General features: G+C 39.8%; 4 protein-coding genes across 6 annotated transcripts; 2 read left to right on the forward strand and 2 right to left on the reverse strand.

Moving 5' to 3' along the window:
• Positions 1 to 4: 4 nt before the first annotated feature.
• On the forward strand, positions 5 to 7,172 carry ORMDL1 (ORMDL sphingolipid biosynthesis regulator 1). Of its 2 annotated transcripts, none has more exons than XM_032190113.1 (4): positions 5 to 88; positions 1,613 to 1,806; positions 4,092 to 4,243; positions 5,749 to 7,172. In XM_032190113.1, the coding sequence occupies exons 2-4, from the start codon at positions 1,633 to 1,635 to the stop codon at positions 5,882 to 5,884; spliced, it is 462 nt and encodes a 153-aa protein (XP_032046004.1). In that variant the 5' UTR covers positions 5 to 88; positions 1,613 to 1,632; the 3' UTR covers positions 5,885 to 7,172. The 2 variants fall into 2 exon arrangements, with proteins under 2 accessions (XP_032046004.1, XP_032046003.1); XM_032190112.1 differs by having other exon boundaries at positions 5 to 78.
• Positions 7,173 to 7,650: 478 nt separating this feature from the next.
• Positions 7,651 to 11,411, forward strand: OSGEPL1 (O-sialoglycoprotein endopeptidase like 1). 2 transcript variants are annotated; one of them, XM_032190205.1, is made up of 8 exons: positions 7,651 to 7,706; positions 7,961 to 8,196; positions 8,891 to 9,293; positions 9,753 to 9,957; positions 10,037 to 10,185; positions 10,660 to 10,790; positions 10,918 to 10,989; positions 11,197 to 11,411. In XM_032190205.1, the coding sequence occupies exons 2-8, from the start codon at positions 7,985 to 7,987 to the stop codon at positions 11,285 to 11,287; spliced, it is 1,263 nt and encodes a 420-aa protein (XP_032046096.1). In that variant the 5' UTR covers positions 7,651 to 7,706; positions 7,961 to 7,984; the 3' UTR covers positions 11,288 to 11,411. The 2 variants fall into 2 exon arrangements, with proteins under 2 accessions (XP_032046096.1, XP_032046097.1); XM_032190206.1 differs by having other exon boundaries at positions 8,891 to 9,278.
• Positions 11,412 to 11,988: 577 nt separating this feature from the next.
• Positions 11,989 to 15,945, reverse strand: ASNSD1 (asparagine synthetase domain containing 1). The gene is made up of 3 exons (XM_032190207.1): positions 14,453 to 15,945; positions 12,841 to 13,022; positions 11,989 to 12,328 (listed from the first exon to the last, which is right to left on the reverse strand). Exons 1-3 carry the CDS (start codon positions 15,929 to 15,931, stop codon positions 12,067 to 12,069), a joined length of 1,923 nt encoding a protein of 640 aa, XP_032046098.1. The 5' UTR covers positions 15,932 to 15,945; the 3' UTR covers positions 11,989 to 12,066.
• On the reverse strand, positions 15,940 to 18,508 carry ASDURF (ASNSD1 upstream reading frame). Its single transcript, XM_032189960.1, has 4 exons — positions 18,353 to 18,508; positions 17,354 to 17,407; positions 16,895 to 16,970; positions 15,940 to 16,022 (listed from the first exon to the last, which is right to left on the reverse strand). Exons 1-4 carry the CDS (start codon positions 18,506 to 18,508, stop codon positions 15,952 to 15,954), a joined length of 357 nt encoding a protein of 118 aa, XP_032045851.1. The 3' UTR covers positions 15,940 to 15,951.
• Positions 18,509 to 18,796: the final 288 nt, after the last annotated feature.

Genomic DNA, 18,796 nt, shown 5'->3' on the forward strand with positions numbered 1-18,796 from the left:
TCCCTCCCCTCCCCTCAGCGCTGCCGGGGGCGGCCCGGCCGGCATTGCCCTGCTCCGAGCTCCCCCAGCGCCCCTGTGGTGAGCTGAGGTGAGCTGAGGGGGGGACGGGGGGCGGCTGGGCTGGGGGTGTGTGTGGGGACTGGGGGTGTGTGGGGGCTGAGGGGCTGTGTGTGGGCTCGGAGCCGCAGCGCCTCACGCCGGGGGGCTGGTGCTGGCAGGAGGGGCTGTGTGCGGCGTGGAGCTGCCCTTTTGTCCCCCACAGGAGGGCTCGGCGGTGGCTGTGTTGTCCCATGGCCGCCCCGCCTCGCCGGCGGCCCCGCACCTGCTCCGCGCCCTGCCCCCGGCTGTGGCGGTGCCGGGCTCCGGCCCTGCGGCTGCAGCGGCTCGGCGCTGCCCGGGGGCGGCTAAACGAGAAACGTGAAGGAAAAAACGCTGTCAAAATCTCCTAATTTCTGTCTGCGTGCTCACAAACCGATGATGCTTTGTCCTAGCAAGGTGGTGGCAACCTTATGTTGTAAATCTCAACACATGCCCGTTTGGAAATAGCGTGCAACAAGTGCTGGTTAAAACCAGCGTTGTCCCAGTTCAATTGCAGGTTTGTCGCATCTATTTTTATTTTTCCACCTCTGCTAATGTGCATGTTGTACATATCACAGCGTGTTTTGCTGCGATATCACAGCTCCTACAGGGCTTTACTGTCCTAAACAAGGACAAGAAACAAACTTCCTAAAAAACGCAAATTATTTCTGCCAGTTAAACAACTCTTTTGTATGCTGATTTAGAAGGAAGTTAACAGCTCTCCATCACGGTCCCATAAATAAATACAGTCTTCCAGGTATATTGTCTTACAAGTCATGTGAGCATGAAGTATGCAGCAACTTTTTTTTTTTTTAATAATTATTAGAAACTTTAGTATGCCAGGCCAGGAGGGTCTCCTCCATTAACTTGTGTCAGTTTCCCAAAGTAACCAGGATCACAAAATTGTGCTGTGCCTGTGTATGTCTGATCTCAGCCAGACAAAAATGTCAAGGTAAGAGTTCCAAAATCTGCAGAAAACTGCCCGAGGGAGGAGGGAAATCTGAAATCTGCACTTGGCTGCAAAAGAGCAGGCCTACATTAACCCTTATTCAGTCTTCCTAGCACTCGGTTGCCAGGCACTTGGTAAATGCAAATTTCCTGCATAGCCTTAACACGAGTGAGAGGAGGGGGACAATCACTTGCTGTGGGAAGTAGGACAGAACTGTGGATATTGTAGTGGCAGGAGAAAGGAATTTAGATAAAAATTACAAAGATCAGTGTCGCTATAGGTTTGCACCTTGAGCTTCTAACAGCACAGCTTACTCTGTTTTGTTTTTTTAAACGTCCCTGTTGTGGCAGGCCTGGTGGTGTGGGTTTTCTGTGCGTGTGCACATTTTTTTAACAGCTTCCAGCAGCCTCTTTGTAGTGACTTCTTTATAAAACATACCTGAAGATCTCGAGGTACATCTCAACTTAGGCACCATGTTCCTTCCAGACCTACTTATTTAAAACGGTCTTTTTCCTAATTCTCAGCCTGCATATATATATATCTGTTGGGTAACTCTATAATACAGCAGTCTCACTCTTCAAACAGTTCTGTTTTACAGAGTTAAAATGAACGTAGGAGTTGCCCACAGCGAGGTAAATCCAAACACGCGGGTGATGAACAGTCGTGGAATGTGGCTGACATACGCACTCGGAGTTGGCATGCTTCACATTGTCTTGCTCAGCATTCCTTTCTTTAGTGTCCCTGTTGCATGGACTTTAACAAATGTGATTCACAATCTGGTGAGTACCCTCTCCTGTAAGACAATTTAAAAAGTTGTTCACATGTATTTTTAGAAGCAGTTGAAGAGGAAAAAAGCCTGACTGTATGGGTAATAAAATCCATCTAGCCAAAACACTTTCTCTACATGACATATCTGCTATTAAATGGGTTGGCACATTTTGGGAAGAGGATTGCTTTGGGTCGAAGCAGAAAAGTTATGAGATATTTCTTATGTACTAAACAGATCTAAGAACTGTAAATGTAATGTATTAAAAATATTTTCAATTAATGTTTCTGCATAAATGTGTTCATGTCCTAAAATGTTTGATTTCAGTACTTCAGATGATGCTTGTTCCTTGAGCAGAAGCATTCGTGTTCTTTTTTTGTTTTGGTTTCTGGTCAAGCTAGATGACTTCAGCACACAACACTGTAACTATACATGACATTAAAAAAATTATATTTGAAAGCGGTGGGAAAAACTGCACCGCATTGACCCATCGAAACTGATTTGTTACTCAGTGGATTGTGATTTGAAGGATGACTTCTGTATGCAAAAGCATTTGGAAGCTGAAAACCTTGAAAATCTTTCTGCCTTCTCTCCCCAGGATGATAATAATGCTGTTATAACTATTTAAATAATGCAAATGCATATATTGGTCCTGCCAAGCTTAGAGAAAAGAAGGCTGTAATGCAACAATTCATATTGTACTTGAGATTTGCTAACACAGCTTTCAAAGGCTAGCAAAGAAGTCTTGACAAAAAGATATCTTCCTCCTTATTTAGGAAAACGATAGTTCAACTTGAGACTGAGGTTAGGTAATATCCTCTGTAATCCTGTAGAATTGTTTTTATTTTTCCTTGAGCCTTTTAAAAATAAAATAAAATAAAAAAAAAGGTTTAATGATAGCAGGTTGTAAGCATTAGTAGAACATTCCGTTCTTTATCTTTGACAATATCAGACGTGCCTGACTTAGGAAGATACTAACAGAAGCAAAAATTACTAAATATTTCCCAAATACCTTACTAAATTAATTCAACTCGGTATAATGACAACAGGGATGAGAGTGTGCACTGGCAAGTAGTTTTCTAGTGGAACACAGAAGATGAGTATAAACCGTAGTTTGGATATTTTAGCGTTTACATGGCAGTTTTGTGTTGTTATTATTTATTGTTATTGAAACAAATCCTTAGATGCTTTGATAAAGATTTCTGCTAGAGGAGAACTCTCACCTGACCTTAAAAGCAATTTTGGCGGTCCTTTGTGTAAGTATCGGTGCAAAATAAAATGTGCAGTAAGCATTTGGATGTCCAAAAAACGCCTTTTGCTTATTAAAACTGAGATACTTTGAACATCATGAATATTACGCAAACTGGTTCTTTTGTGGTACTAGGCCTCTGGTTAGGAGGCTGTTTCAAAAAAAGCGTAAGAAGACATGAAGTGACTTGCTCAGCTCTCACCTCCTTTACAAGAAGTCAGAAAAATGTGATTTTTCTGTATAAATCTTTCTATAATTATTTCTCTGGGTGCATAAAAAATAAATGCACCTGAAAGAAAGAAAATTGGAGTCTTTATTTTCTGGCAGAGACTCTTGCTTGGAGTTGGCATGCTGTTTTTGATAGAAGACAAATGTTTGTTAAAATTGGAAAGTTTGTTCATTTGTTGAAACTGGACTCTCCTATGCCAAATGAAGGGACTCAAATTTATCTTTTAGAACCAAGTAGCCGTGGCATCCTTCCATCATATAATGAAAAAGAACAATCCAGTGTGGCTCAGGAGAAGTAGCAGAGATGGACAGATGGCATTCAACAGATTGCTGGTAGTTAGCTTCAAAGTACTTGAAGCTAGAGGGGGATTGCGAAAACTTTCAGAAGTTCTTGTAATATTGCCAACATTCACAGAGATTTTTACTTTGTGTAGACTCTACCTTGTAACTCAATTTAAGACTGTTAGGGAAGCAGTAATATACATTGATAGCCCTAAACTTTTTACAGTACTTGTTTCAATTCTGTTGATGTCATTCCATCTTTGCCATCTGATGTAGAAGACGAGGCACTGGATTGCATGTCACAGACCTCAGCTTTAATTCTGAATCCGCCACTGACTGTGTAACTTTGGGCAAATCATTTCTAGTCTTTTCCTTTTGTTCGCCACTAACTGATTTGTTATTTCAGGTTAGCTGCTCTCCTGGGTGAGAATTCATTTAGCCTTTTTTTCTTTTTTCTTTTCCACAATGCATTGAACAATGTAGCAATTATATAACACAGATAAAAGTGCCACTGTATTCGTTTTTTTCCCCCCCCTCAGGGCATGTACGTCTTCTTGCATGCAGTAAAGGGAACTCCTTTTGAAACACCTGATCAGGGGAAAGCTAGGCTACTAACACACTGGGAACAACTGGATTATGGAGTACAATTCACATCTTCAAGAAAATTCTTCACAATCTCTCCTATAATTCTGTGAGTTCTAAACTACATTATGATGATTTGAGTCATAAAACCCTGGTTTCAAAAGCTTTGATGAAATGAGCTGCAATTTACATTTTAAAGCATATTCTCTCTTTCTTTGCTTGTTCGTATCTACATCAAAGATGTAGGGAATATGTATTTAAAGACTATATTATCAACAGTCTTCCTTCCTGCAGCTTTCAGTACTAATTCATGTACTGAAGTTGAAATTTTAAAACCCATCCCATTAATAACTGTTTACAAAATTAGAAAGCTTGTGAGGAAAACTTACTATTAACCCTCAAAGTTCTTTCAGAGATTTTGAAGTCACAGATACTGAAAAGCTAAACTACTTGCCTTTAATGCATATACATTACTTTACAGCTTTTATTAACCATTTTGGATCTTGTGAGTTATGCCCTCATAACTTCCCTAAGTGGCAGTGTGCACTGAATGAGGCCCATGGTACTGCATGTCAGTTGTGCCTTGTTCAGATTGTCTTGTGTACACTGGTTATGTAAATAGACTGATTGGAAACTCTACAGCACCTGTCTCTGTTGACAAAAGTACGGTTGCATAACTGAAAGAAATCAGATACGTATTTTATATCCAGTCCTAAAAAGTTTGTCTGTTTTTCCTATAAGGAAGTTGTCCACTGGCTTGGCAGGGTTGCGGGAGGCGTGAGGGAAGATATGGTGTTGTGTACAGAAAGTTGTTTCACAAAGGTTAGAGTATGAAAAAAGTACTTATAACTGCTCAGATAATCCTCTCTTTCTTCAAAGATAGCTTCCTGCTCGACAGTGAGAATTTTGTATTCCTAACACTCGTATATGGTTCTCTTCACGCACCAAGAATGTGTAAGAAGCTGAATAAACGTCTCCCATTTGCTGGAAGAGCAAACAAACAAACCCAAATGTGATAACCCCACTGCCATGACTAGTTTTTGCAAAAAAAATAAGATGAAATTATTGGTTCAATGTGTAAAAAAAGTACGTAATGAATTGGGTTCTGAGGCACATTCCCTCACTTTTCCAGTTGAACAGGCTGTGGACTAGCTTTAAAGCAAATTGTGTTGGAAATGCAAACCAGACATTTTAAGATCATCCTGCTCACAGATGTGCTTAGCAGAACTGAGTTTTGCACTGAAGAATGTCGAATGGTTTGTCACTGAGTTTGCAAGGGTAGCTGAAATGCACATAGTTTTGGTAACAGCTCTTACACCATGTAAAGTCTGTATTACAAATTCAGACGCTCTAACTTCAGGGGTGGGGAGAAATGCTGGAGGAAAATTCTACTTGAGAGTTGCTTTCTAGCACCTTGAGAATAATTGAAAGAAGATACTTAGTCCATAATATTATTCTATGGCGTTCTAGAACCCAAGGTGAGATACAGGAATATATCCATTGCTAGCTAGTAAAATGTATCTGATTACTGGAGCACCTTTTTCAAACAGGCTTTGTTGGTGTATTTGTCGATAAGGGTGCCATCAGCTAAGCTTGTTCCCTTTTCTCCTGCAGGTACTTTCTGGCAAGTTTCTACACAAAGTACGATCCAACACACTTTATTCTCAACACCACCTCTCTTCTGACAGTGCTTATCCCCAAGCTGCCGCAGTTGCATGGTGTTCGAATCTTTGGCATCAATAAATACTAAGCAGAAGGTGTGATGCTGACCGACCCTGACATGGCTACTGCTTCTTGGGCAAAGGAAACAAGTAGTCTACTGTGCCGTTCGTCTAATTGTATTCGATGAGAGATGCATTTACATCTGAGGTACAATTACTACTTCCTAAAGCATTGTCTGGTGTGAAAGTTGGGTTTATAAGAAGATGCCTTCAAATACCGAAATGTGAAATGGAAACGTCAAGAAGAAAGATTTCTGTGAAGAACTGGGCAGGCCTAGCTCTAAAGCATAATCAACACTAAAGACTGTATGTAAGTCTGGCTGATGCAAGTAAGGAAGCTATGAATAAATGCTGAAATGGAGAGTGATGTTTCACAGATGCCCAATCAGCCATGACACAAGTGATAATCTACTAAATAAATCCAGAATTTTTCCATTGAAAGGACTGGTGGGGCTACCGTTGCAGGATAGTTAAAAGTAGCTGGTTACTGCTGTATGGATTGTAGATGGGTGTGTTTGTTACTGCATTGTGGAAGTTTGTCTCACAGTAAATACTGTGACAGGTGGTATAAAATGGTGGTATAATTCATGCCTTATCTGCTCTTGTGATTTTTGTCACAAAGACCGAAGAAAGTCCTTAACTGTCAGCTCAGGGGATTTCTACATCAGCTTGGTAGCTCGGTTTATGTATGCTTTTGCAAATTGTCACTCTTGCATTTATTTCATTTTGCTTACCAGAACGTTGATTTGTCAATGTGTAAATGGGACATCCTGAGAAACTGAAATGTCTTTTAAGGTGTAGCTTTTTGACTGCTTTCTCTGATACTTGACTGATGGATTATTTTTCAGTAGCCGAGAGACCTGTAACAGTGGGGGAAAGGGTTGCTGTTGTTACAGGAGAAGGAGCTTCACTATAGAACAATATCAGAATATGAAGAGAAACTGTAAATTGTAAGTTAGAATAGAAGTGGAACTAGAAATAGGTGAATTGACAGATTACATGGCCTAACAGTATGCTTTTGCAGAAAAGGATATAAATAATTTGCATGTCTTGGAAACGTGCAGGAATACTGCATTTTAGGGGTACCGTGTAGTATTGAGTAATCTTGTATATAATCAACTCTGGAACTAGAATGAAGGAGGTACAGCTGAGCTCTAAGCGCTTATTTCTGTATCCTAGCAAAAAAAAAAAGGATAAATTTTTAAGTATACCATGTGGCTTCCAGACAGAAGCGACTCAAGATTTGACAGAAGACTATTTAAGACTTGATTTACATTTTGGTTGCAATGACAGCCAGTGAGGGGGAGGACAAAAAAAGCTCAGTGGTGTATTTCTTTTCTTGCTAAGAGAATGTTCTGGCAATGTGTGATAAATATGTTGTTTAAAAAAAAAAATGTCATTGGAAGTAAAAAATGTCTTATTTGTGCAAAAAAGTGGTAACTGGCTATTTTTAAAATAACATCCATCACCGCATTACACTAGCCCCTCAGAAATGTCACTGAAAATCCCTGTTTTGTGCAAAAGTGCCCACGACCTGAGGACACGGACTGGGTTATCAACGCAGCGTGACGGCGGCTGGTGGCGGTTAGTGGTAAAAGTGCAGGTGGGACAGAAATAGGAACCGCGGCTTCGCCGCTTTAATTTTAATTTTGATTTAAAATGTGCGAGCTGCCCTCCCCCGGCCGCCTGCCCCCTGGGGGCTGGGATGAGGGCGGCCCGCCCAGCCCCAAGATGGTGCCGCCTCCGGCCGGCCCCAAAATGGCGGCGGCTCCGCCCGCGGCTCCGCCCGCCGCCCCGCCCTGTCATGGCGGCCCACAGGCCGGCGCTGGCTGGAGGCTTTTAAGGTCGCGGGTAAGGCTTATTAAGAAAATATTTCTTCCTAAGGTCTTAAAAGCCACCCGTGGTTTACTGGTTAACGTTCAAAGTGCATAACTTTGAAAGTTATAGCATGTCTTTACAGCCACGCATGCTTTAAAATCCTGACTTTCAGAGAAATACATACTACTGGTATATTTTACCTAAAAATCAGCACGCGAATTTTAAATCTGTAGGAGTACTTGCTTGAGAACCCTTCAGTAGTAATAAATTTTACAATCCTTTCCTAGACGTAACGTGATAAATGTTGAGCCATGAAGAGCATTGCCAGGAGCCTTTTGCGAACAGCCAGGTGCAGCCCGGCTGGGGGGCTGCGAAGCCGCTCTACTCCCTGTGGCAAATTGCATCGCCCCAAACTTGTGTTGGGAATAGAAACGAGCTGTGACGATACGGGTGCTGCAGTCGTGGATGAAGCTGGCAATGTGCTGGGAGAAGCGCTGCAATGTCAAAGGGAAGTCCATCTGAAGTAAGAATATATGGCTCACGGGGCTTTCTTACAATACTGTAGTTGTGGCTAAATATACTGCTCACTAGTGATTTTATTGTTACACTTCCATGTAATATCATCTATATAAAAGTATTCTTCAGAAAAGTTGACGTGAGTGTCAACTTTCTTTGGAAAGGAGCCCATTTTCTTTGGATAGGAGCCCCTATCTTTTGGGCTCCAACACATACTGCTTTAGATAATAGCAAGTATGAGGAAAGAAATGCTGTGCATTTAACAAGCGTGTTTTTTGTTTTTTTTTTTTTATTGAGACAGATTACTCATCTTACTTGATTAAACATTCAATTACTACTACTACTAAAACTGCCATATGTATGTTTTAAGGGAAAATTAATCAAAAATAGGCATTAGTTACTAAGTACCTCAACTGATGAACGAAGGACTGTGAACGTTAAGTTACAGACATTGCTTTGGAACAGCACTGAAGTATATTTAAAAGAAATGTATACCAAAAAAGGGAAAGTTATGTTTTTTGACCTCCCAATGATGATTACACTCTCTTCAGTGCATAGATGTTCTTTAGGCTAAACAAGGCATTCTCAAATGTCCTAAGGAACAGGCAGGATCTGGCAAGATCAAGGTGTTATAAAATCACATAAAAATATGTTTTTAGTTATGAAATACAAATATATTCCAAATACTTGTTTTTAACTAGAACAGGTGGAATAATTCCTCATGTGGCACAGCAACTCCACAGGGAAAACATCGAGCAAGTGGTGAAGGAAGCACTTAGTGTCAGTGGAGTTTCTGTAAATGAACTTACTGCTATCGCGACTACAGTGAAACCAGGACTTGCGCTAAGCCTGGAGGTGGGACTGGACTACAGCTTGAAACTGGTGAACAAGTACCAGAAGCCCTTCATACCCATCCATCACATGGAGGCTCACGCACTTACCATTAGGCTGACTAATCAAGTGGAGTTTCCTTTCTTAGTTCTTTTACTCTCTGGAGGCCACTGTATCTTGGCAGTAGCACAAGGAGTTTCAGATTTCCTTCTGCTTGGACAGTCAATAGATATAGCACCAGGTGACATGTTGGATAAGGTAATGTTTCCATACGTAAGTGAATTTACCTGTTTTTATTGCAGCTACACTGCTCAATCACACTATTAGGATCAGCCTGAAGACAGTAATACAGTGTGATAAGAGCTTTACCTAACATTCTATTTCTCTATTTTTAATAGAGAATATATCCAATATTGATAAATATATTGATATTTAGCAGTCAATGTGTGTTTCCTACAGCATAAAACTTGGCTAATTAATGCTTCCTGCAAAATTGGAAGGTCCTCGTGTTTGCCCAAATTATTATAGTATTGCATTTCTAATTACTCTAGCAAAAACATCCATGTGCCATTATATTTTGTCCATATAGTGCCCTGTTCATAATTTTATCTTAATAACATTGGATTTTGTGGTGTCTGATTTCACTCTATTGACCGCAAAACAGTTACGCGGTTACATACGCAGAAGTATTAATTTAGCTCCCTATATTGATTCTGTTTGTTATCTCCTCAGGTAGCAAGAAGACTCTCTTTAATAAAGCACCCCGAATGCCACAGCATGGCTGGGGGGAAGGCAATAGAACACTTGGCTCAAACTGGAAACCGGCAACAGTACACGTTCAGGCTTCCCATGCAACAATACCGTAACTGTGATTTTTCTTTTTCTGGACTTCAGAACCTCATCAATAAAACCATTATACAAAAAGAAAAAGAAGAAGGTATTTTTAAAGTCAGATATGAACCGTGTGCTTGATGAGCTGTACTCAGGAAAACCCCTTTGATCATACATTTCTATAGGTATTCAAGAAGGCGAGCTCCTGTCTTGTGTTAAGGATATCGCCGCTGCCGTACAGCATGTAGTAGCCATTCATATTATCCAGCGGACATATCGAGCTATGCTTTTCTGCATAAAAAATGGCATCTTATCACCAAAACATGCAACTTTGGTGGGTATACTTGAGTTTCTTATTTATGTTACGGAGCATGTTGCATTTTCTACTTATGATAACATAACTTGAAGATGCAGTTGCCTTGTTACACTTTCTCCGTTGACAAAAATTGTAATCTGGATGGGTGAGGAAGACTGACAGTATGTATTAAATTCCCTTAAAACACTAGGATTAAAGTAATACTCATTTCAGATATTCATATGACATCTTTTATACTTGGTCTTATGCTACAAGGTTTTTGTTTGTTTTTACTTATTTTGTTTTACCACCTAACCTATAACAACTCAGGCCACATGCTTTGATCTAGTGCTAACCAGTACTAGGTAGCTGTTCTATTATTTATTGCTGTCTTCAAAACTATCTTTTTTTTTTTTTTTTTTTTTCCTTTTTAAATATAATGCTACTTAGAATGCTATCAGTAGTTACTTTTGAATTAAAGCTTTTTTTTTTCCTTTTTAAAATTGCTGTCAGGTTGTATCAGGAGGAGTTGCAAGTAATCAGTATATCAGAAAAGGCCTGCAAGCTCTGGCAAATGCAAACAGTTTTGCTTTTCTATCTCCTCCTCCAAGACTCTGCACTGATAATGGTGTTATGATTGCATGGTAAGGACTGGTTTTCTTTGTATTTTTCTGTAATGTTCTTTAGAATTTGACAGTAAGAATGTCCCTCTATGGTGACTGAACCACATACACTACACATACATTTTTACATAATTACTTTCTTGCTTAGGAATGGCATTGAAAGGTTACGTGCAGGACTTGGTGTTTTAAACAGCACAGAGGGCATCCGCTTCGAACCCAAGTAAGTACTCAATTATTCACAGTCTATTTCTTCACTTATTCACTGTACTCAGTGAAAGTGGAAGGAGATAGAAACTGATGAGTAACTTTGCAACGCAGATAAGGTCTGTGAATCTGCACATCTAAGTGATACAGCACCACCATCTTACTGCAGCAATACTGTTATCTTAATTACTTCTATCAAATATACTACTTTGTTATTTTCTAGAGCTCCCCTTGGAACTGATATTTCAAACCAAGTTGAAGAAGACTCCATCAAGGTGCCAAAACTAAGGAAGATACTACAGTTGGCAAGTTAAGATATAACTTAAGGTAAATGTGACCAGAAATGGTTAAGCGGAAACCATTTCAAAGCTGTTACACATTTGCTTTCTGTTGTTGAAGATCACCTGTTGGAGAAATAAATGCTGTGTGGTATCACCACAGTTATTCCAGTTGCTGTCGTTGCTGTTCTACAAGTGTCTGAGAGTTCTAGGTATCAAAACAATAACAAGGAAGTACATTTTCTATTAAACCTAAATGTAAGTGAAAGTACCTCCATTGCTTATGCTTACTTGATAATTTGTAAAAAGATGTAATTACAATACATATCATCTAATAATTTAACAGTATAATATATAATTTATATAAATAATTCAAATTGCATATAAAAAATCATACCTTCTGTGAGTGAGAAGTGAAGCTGAAGAGGTATGATAGACACTGAAAATAACAAAAGATACAGAAAGGGTGAGCCTAGCAATCTATTCTCTCACGTGTAGAAAGGGCAGTTAGTAAAAAAGGTTCCTCAATCACTGGGCCCTGTAAAGTAAGGGTTAGGAATGCTCTACAAATAAAATCCTAGAAAGGTAGGGGAAGGGACCTTAAAGACCACCTTCTGTAGAGACCACTATTTCGTTCTCCCCTATAGATGCAGTCATAATGAGATTCTACAAGTATGCATCTATTTGTATTAGTTGGATGACTGTAAAGTCAGAGTGTGTAAAAAAAAAAGGCCAAACATTCAAAAAAAAACCAAACAAATACAAAGTTTTACTGAATGTACATTTAGGATAAATACAACATTTTGGATGCAGCTTTATAATTCATCTACTGAAAGTAATTTCAGTCGGCTGCAGGTGTCAGATGCTTTTTCACTGTTGCTCTCCAGTTTTGCAATCCGAGATCCAAACTGTACAGCCCTTTTTGGCAGAACAGCTGAGGCTTTAAGACCAAGCTCCTTGGCTACAAGGCGCAGAATCAATTTCTCACCGATTCCTCGAGGTAAAGTCAAGTCTGCTTTTTCTGAGATAGGCAGTGAATTGAGGAATGAAACAACATCTTCATCAAGAAAAGGAAACCTAAAGACAAAGACATACATAGCAAATTATAGATACACCTTAAACGTTGGTGCCAAGTCTCCAAAGCAGGTATACTGTGTGAGAGGAAGAAGGATTTAAACACAGGAGCCCTGAAGTTCTCAAAACTGATGCTTGTTCTTGCTCTTTGCTTGAGCTTAGAAATGCTAGTTTTATACCAAGGGAAAAGAAAAAAATATATCAGAAAAACACTATGAAGGTAAAAGATAAGTTTTAAAGCAACACTTGAAGATAAACATTAAAGTGTTAAAATACTACAGGAAGCTATGCTGTAACTTGAAAACAAAAACATTTACACACTACATTCTCACAGCCTTCTGAGTTCCAGGCATTCATAGCTAACCACAAATGTTATTAGCAGCATGAACACAAATGAAACAGAATTAAGAGACAAAAAAAGTGCACACAACTTTCAAACTGAGCTTTCTCTCAGACTGATAAAACCAGAATCTAACCAGCAAATCCAGTTTTGCTTCACGTTAAAACAATACTACCTGGCTTCTTTTCCATGATCACCAATAATTCTGTCATCTCTACCAAGATTTCTAGAAGAAATGCGTCCTAATTCCATTTCAAGTTCTTTATTTAGACCTTCTAAGCCGTATTTTTTGAAGCAAACACGATGTCGAGAATACCCAGCAAGTTGTTCATCTGCTCCAATGCCTGTAAGCACAACCTAAGAGAACAGAATAAAAGAAATTTTTCTTGGCGTCTGTGCAAGCTAATAATACGTAACAGACCTTAAATGCTTAAGTACAACATGATAAGGAAAGGAACTTTAATATGTATCTTCTGTATGTATTACTATAGTGATGGCATGTTCCTTATCTATTTACACAGCTTACCAGTAAAGCCACTTGGTAACTTTAACAGGTTCGTGATCAGACCTAAGAAGTACACACATTTATACTCAAGGAAGCAGAAGAAACTGAAGTACTGTGTGTCAGAAACGGGTATCTTGGAAGAATGTCAGTTTCTGTTACAATAATCAGCACCTGCTAAGCACCAGCCTTTAAAAACTTCATTGCCATAGATGGTGCTATGTCACTTTAAATAGTTACATGAATGTACACCAAGATGATACTAATTTCCCAGCTACTGGGTTAATAACCACATTACACCACATAAAAATGTTGTTGTCCTGTCTACTCAGTGATATGCACGTAAAAATGTCCTCAACACTACTCTACCTGATCTTCTACTGTGCCTTCAACAGCAGCTCACTGTAGAATAACCAGTCATGACTAACCATTTCTTTCAGCGTACTACTAACGTGCCACTAGCTAGTTAGCAACCACATTTACCTGCACGCAGTAGCCACTGATAGGAGAATGAGATTGTCACTCGGGTTTGGAAACTCACACCTCATTTCAACATATTCTGGACCTGCTGTGATTTTATATTTTGCAAATCTGAGATGCACAGACTTGAGCAGAGCAGTCAGCTAAATAATTAGTGATCTACAAGTGGTAGTTTTTAAGCACATCATAGCATCACTCCAACAGCTTCTATGTTTTTGAATTGTTCTGAATATAAAGCATCAGGAAATTGGGTAGGGATGGGGGAAGGAATTAATGTATTTTGTATTTTGAACAGTCATTCAATCAGACTGTAATTATAAAAGATTCAAAGTAGTCATCTTTTCTGTCATTATTAGTGTCTGTTTCATCATGTACATTTGTCTAAAGGAGCAGCTAGTAATTTTACAACTTCTAGGTGCTGGCACAAAACAGTATCACTTCAATTTAATTAAAATTTCTCTCTAAATTTATTAAGCTATTCAGTTGGATTGAATAACACTTCTCTACTACTGAATTAAGACATTGAGCACGAGAGGTGCTGGGTGTTATTTTTTCCTAGTCACTGTTGCTTATTCAAGCTTACTGAACAGCTACACACATTACAGGACAAAGGAACTGAACAGTTTTTAATTCCAGAATTATAAAAAGATTATCAGTCCAGAACTATCCTGCATGCAGCCACTGAATTTCAGAAGCGTCATGAGTATTAAAAACTGCTGCTAATTTCTGCAGCGGAACTATTTTCACAGTCAAAAATCAAGTGTAAGAAAGAAAAATAAAATAAAATAAAATAAAAAATCAGTACCTTTGCAGGACTTTTATATGGTTTTATTTCTCCTTGTTTACTAACAGACCCCTCCCCTCTGGAAGCAAACCAAATTGCACAGCCGATGCTGTCATCCAAGACTGTATCCAGTGGATAAATCAAGTGATTAATGCGTTGTTGTCTCATCTCTTTCAATTCCTCTAGCGTAACGTTAATTTCCACAAAGTTCCAGATTCTTGAGGGGTTAAGGGCTTCTAATTCTTTCAGTCCTGCCGTACCAGTGAGTCTGTCAGGGACATCAAAGCAAGACAAATGACCAGCAGTTTTAGCATCCTTCTCTTTACAGCTTTCTTGACAGCTATGCAAATCAAGCCTTATTTCCTGGTTGCTGCGTTTTTTAGTAGTACCCTTTTGCTTAGCTTGTTCTTTCATCATGAAAGCTACGTTGAGAAGATCAATTGGTTCCTCCACAGGAACGTGGCGATCAGCAAGGGCTGCAAGAACCATAGAATCAACACCACCAGAAAAGAGCACTGCAACGTGGGCTTTCCCATGAGAAAGGCTTTGAACTTCTCTTGTTTCCAGTTCATTTCTACAGAGTAATAAAACCCGCCTCTTCACTGCTTCATTTAAAACATCAATAAACTGATGGACTAATTTTTTCCTGTGTTCCTTTGCAAGAAATCCTTGAAGAGTGTCAACAGAAACCACAGGGGTAATGTCACTAATATTAGTGCTTGCACATTCGTCTGAGGCTTCAGAAATTGTTTTATTTAAGGGGATAACCGGTGCTCTGAGACATAGTTTTGATTCATTCATCACAAGAGGTATGTGACTTGGTAAGTCTTTTGAAACTTGGTCCAGAACATTAATGAATATTTCTTCTACTGTTTTCTCTGAGGAGCTGTACTTCCATGGAAAGACTGTTAAAGACAAAGATTTAGTTGTTGCCCAAGCTTTGAGATCAATTTTGAAAATTCCAGATGCTGGGACTTCTTGATATGGGTTACCAGATTCAGAATAAACACTTACAGATGTGAGACAGAAAGCCCCATCAATCTTATTACTGAATTGCCAAAGCAAACTACGACGACCGAAATAATCTCTACCAAACCATAAACTGTGCTTAGAAGCCTGATAATAAATAAAAGACCATGGACCCCGAAGTGATGAGAGGAGCGACAAAACGTCAGCTTCATTACTGCATAATTCAAGATGACGAAACATAACTGCAGTGTCATTTTCTGTATCTCCTACAGGCAGTCCATTGAAAATTTCTCCATTCCAAAGGAAAATGCTGTTATTGGCATCTTCCAGAGGCTGAGGAGTCAGTACTCCCCTCAAGTGAAGTACATGGCCAGAAAACAGACACTCATATGACAGATCAGACGCAGTTTTTATCAACTGTTGGCTACTGTCTGGTCCTCTTCTTCTCAGACAGTGGCGCATGTCTTCATTAAAGGAACCATGAACAGTGTGCTGGCTAGGCAAGGTAACAACACAACAAATACCACACATCGCGACCGAATTCAGACCGGCTACTTCTTGATTTTAGTCTTCTCTGAATTTTCCATCTCCTGATGTGCCTTCTTTAATTCATCTAATACAACTGTGTGATAAAAATACACAAATAATTAGTTTCAGTCAGTTTAGAAGTAAGCAAGTTTAAGAGCATATCTAAGAAATGAGTAACTTCAGCCACTTGTTCAGTTAAATAGATGAACACAAAACTCTGAAACAAAAGGTCTATAATACTGATATAACACAGTTAGTTCACTGTAGCCTGTTTGTCTTCAATTATACAAAGTTTATGATTTTTCCCCTCCTCAATGGAAGCCACACCGGAAGTTTAAGAATTGAAGAAATGGCCAGCTATTGCCTACATAATCAATAGGATTTACAAGTTCATAATAAGTGAACTGTTAAAGTGTTAATGCTGTAAATCCAATCAAAAGAAGTGAATTAATTTAGCGGTTTTTCATTCCAAGAAGTCTATTTATACATTTTTAACCTGTTCAACCATCGGCTCTATTTATCCTCCATTATTCTGCTTTCCTGATTCCACATATCCAATATTTTACACAGCTGAAATTTTCTAGCCTAGCTTGCAGTTCAGTTTGTCATTATTTAATTTATATTCATTCCATGGAATTTTGGGGATTTTTTTTTTAAAGAAAAAAATGGCACCAAGTGCACACAGATTCACAAAGGGCACAAATAATAGCGACTCCTCTGCAGGAGCAGATGTTCTCCTTCCAAAAGCACTTGCTTTTGTATCGTATGCATATCAAGCAGAAACATTTTCACATTTATCCAACCCAGAGAAATAAGCACCCCTGAAGCGTACTTCTCATTTAACATGCAGCTGCCAGTTTTTCATTTTAATGTATAAATTTCAAAAGCTACACGGAAATTTTAAAAGCTACACAGAGATCTTTTAAACAGTTAACTGCTGGATTACCTTTTACTCTGCAAACTTACTTTTGCATTGAGACAGTGTTTCTGTTCGGTCTGCAAGGAAGAATATGTTACTGTTGGGTTGCTGCTTATAAACTTTCTGTAAAACAAAAACAAACTGCATTAAGGGAAAGTAACAAACTCAAGCAACCACACCTCAGCAGAAATTGATGCAGGTTCACTGAAATATCCTTCACTTTTAGGTCAGAAGGGTTACTTTTACCCTGCTGACAGCAACGCTCTCATGTACATTTCAAAAAACATTTCATGGTCAGCCCACTCCCATTTTGCATTTCTCTCTTCCTCATGCTTATGGGATCATATTTTATTTTAAAACATATAAACACAAGAAGCAAGAATATTTAATGACATCTTCTGGTCAACTCAAACATCATAACTTAGATAAAGCATTAAGAAAAATACCTCAATGCCACACTGTATTACACTATACAAATAGCCAAATGCAAATCTGTAAGTACTTACCCTGTTCTTCTTCAAATTAGAAAGCTCATCAATTATAACTTTCTGCTCTTTAATCTGAAAAGTAAAAAACATAATCCAATTTAATTATTAAAAATAAACTATTGTGTTATAATCCTGGTGGGGAAAAACCCTTACCCATATTTTAAAGACAGCTACAAGAACACACAGTCACTGTTCCCTGGATGGACTGCTGAAGTGAACGTGGACACAGGAATGAAAAAGTGGCATTAAACTACCCATTATTCCTGACAGGTACTGCGATGCTTTGGGCCAGGTAACTGAATTACAGTTTGCAGACCTCTTTTGAGTTTTAAATGACGAATAAACCTGTAGGCTGGTGAAGCAGTACTAATAAGTGCTCTGGGAAGGGGTTACCTTGGGGAAATTGGCATTTCCCCTATCCCCCAAAGCAATCATTACTGGGAAGGCAGAGTACGTCTAGCTGTTTATGATCAATATCTCTACCTATTTATGATCAGAGATCACCCCCAAGAAAACAAAACCAGAGCAAAGCAATGTGCGAACAGCTAACAACAAAAATATCAAAGAACTTTTGGAGACCAAAGTTTAGCATAACCTCTACAACAGACTTTACAATCACAGATATTCTCCAGATTCAAAATGAAACGGACAAAGATAAATACATACATTGGAAAATAAAATTACCCCCCGTCCTAAAACTGTATTAAAATTATCCCACCAGACACAACAGCGGTGCCATCTTTCGCTGCAGACCGTGCCAGACCCTTGAGAGTTTCCAGGCTGCAAAACTTCTCTGCTAGCCCTTCACGGCTCCTCAGGCGATTAAGGAATGACAGAAACCCCCCGGAGTTTATAGGACAGAAACTCAGCCGCGATTATGTGGAAAACCCCTGAAGTTTATAGGACGGGACCGCATGATAACGCAGCCCCCTGACAGCACCGTCCCCCCTCTCCTCCCCACGGCAGCCAAGAGGCTTCACCACCCGCCTCGCCGCCCCTCGGCCCCCCTCAGCTCACCCTGCGGCTCAGCTGGTCCCTGGGGCGCAGCCCGGCGCTGTCCCCGTCGCCTTCCTCCTCTTCCTCCTTCTTCTCCTCCTCCTCCCCCTCACCCCGCCGCGCCGCCATGCCCCACTCCACGCCGGGCTGCTCGCGCATGCGCCGCGCGGCCGCCATTAGGGCGGGAACGGGGTGGTGGCAGCGCCGCCGTGTGAGGGAGGGCGGGAAGGGGAAAAATGAGGGAAAAAAATGGAAAAGAAAAAAAGAAAGAAAGGCCCCGGGCTGCAGAGTTTGGTACATGCGTCAGGACGTCCTTTTTTGAAGTCTCCTTGGTTAAACGAGCTGTCCCCGTTGCCAAGGGTAGCGGTTGGGCGCCTCATCCTTTTGCGCCTCTGTTCCAGTTCATTTAATGCCCCCAGCTTGGGGTGCACATCAAACATTGGAGCAGCGGCGGTGTGCCTGGTC

This window comes from Aythya fuligula, chromosome 6, assembly GCF_009819795.1.
Source record: "Aythya fuligula isolate bAytFul2 chromosome 6, bAytFul2.pri, whole genome shotgun sequence".
In the NCBI taxonomy this organism is placed as follows: Eukaryota; Metazoa; Chordata; class Aves; order Anseriformes; family Anatidae; genus Aythya; species Aythya fuligula.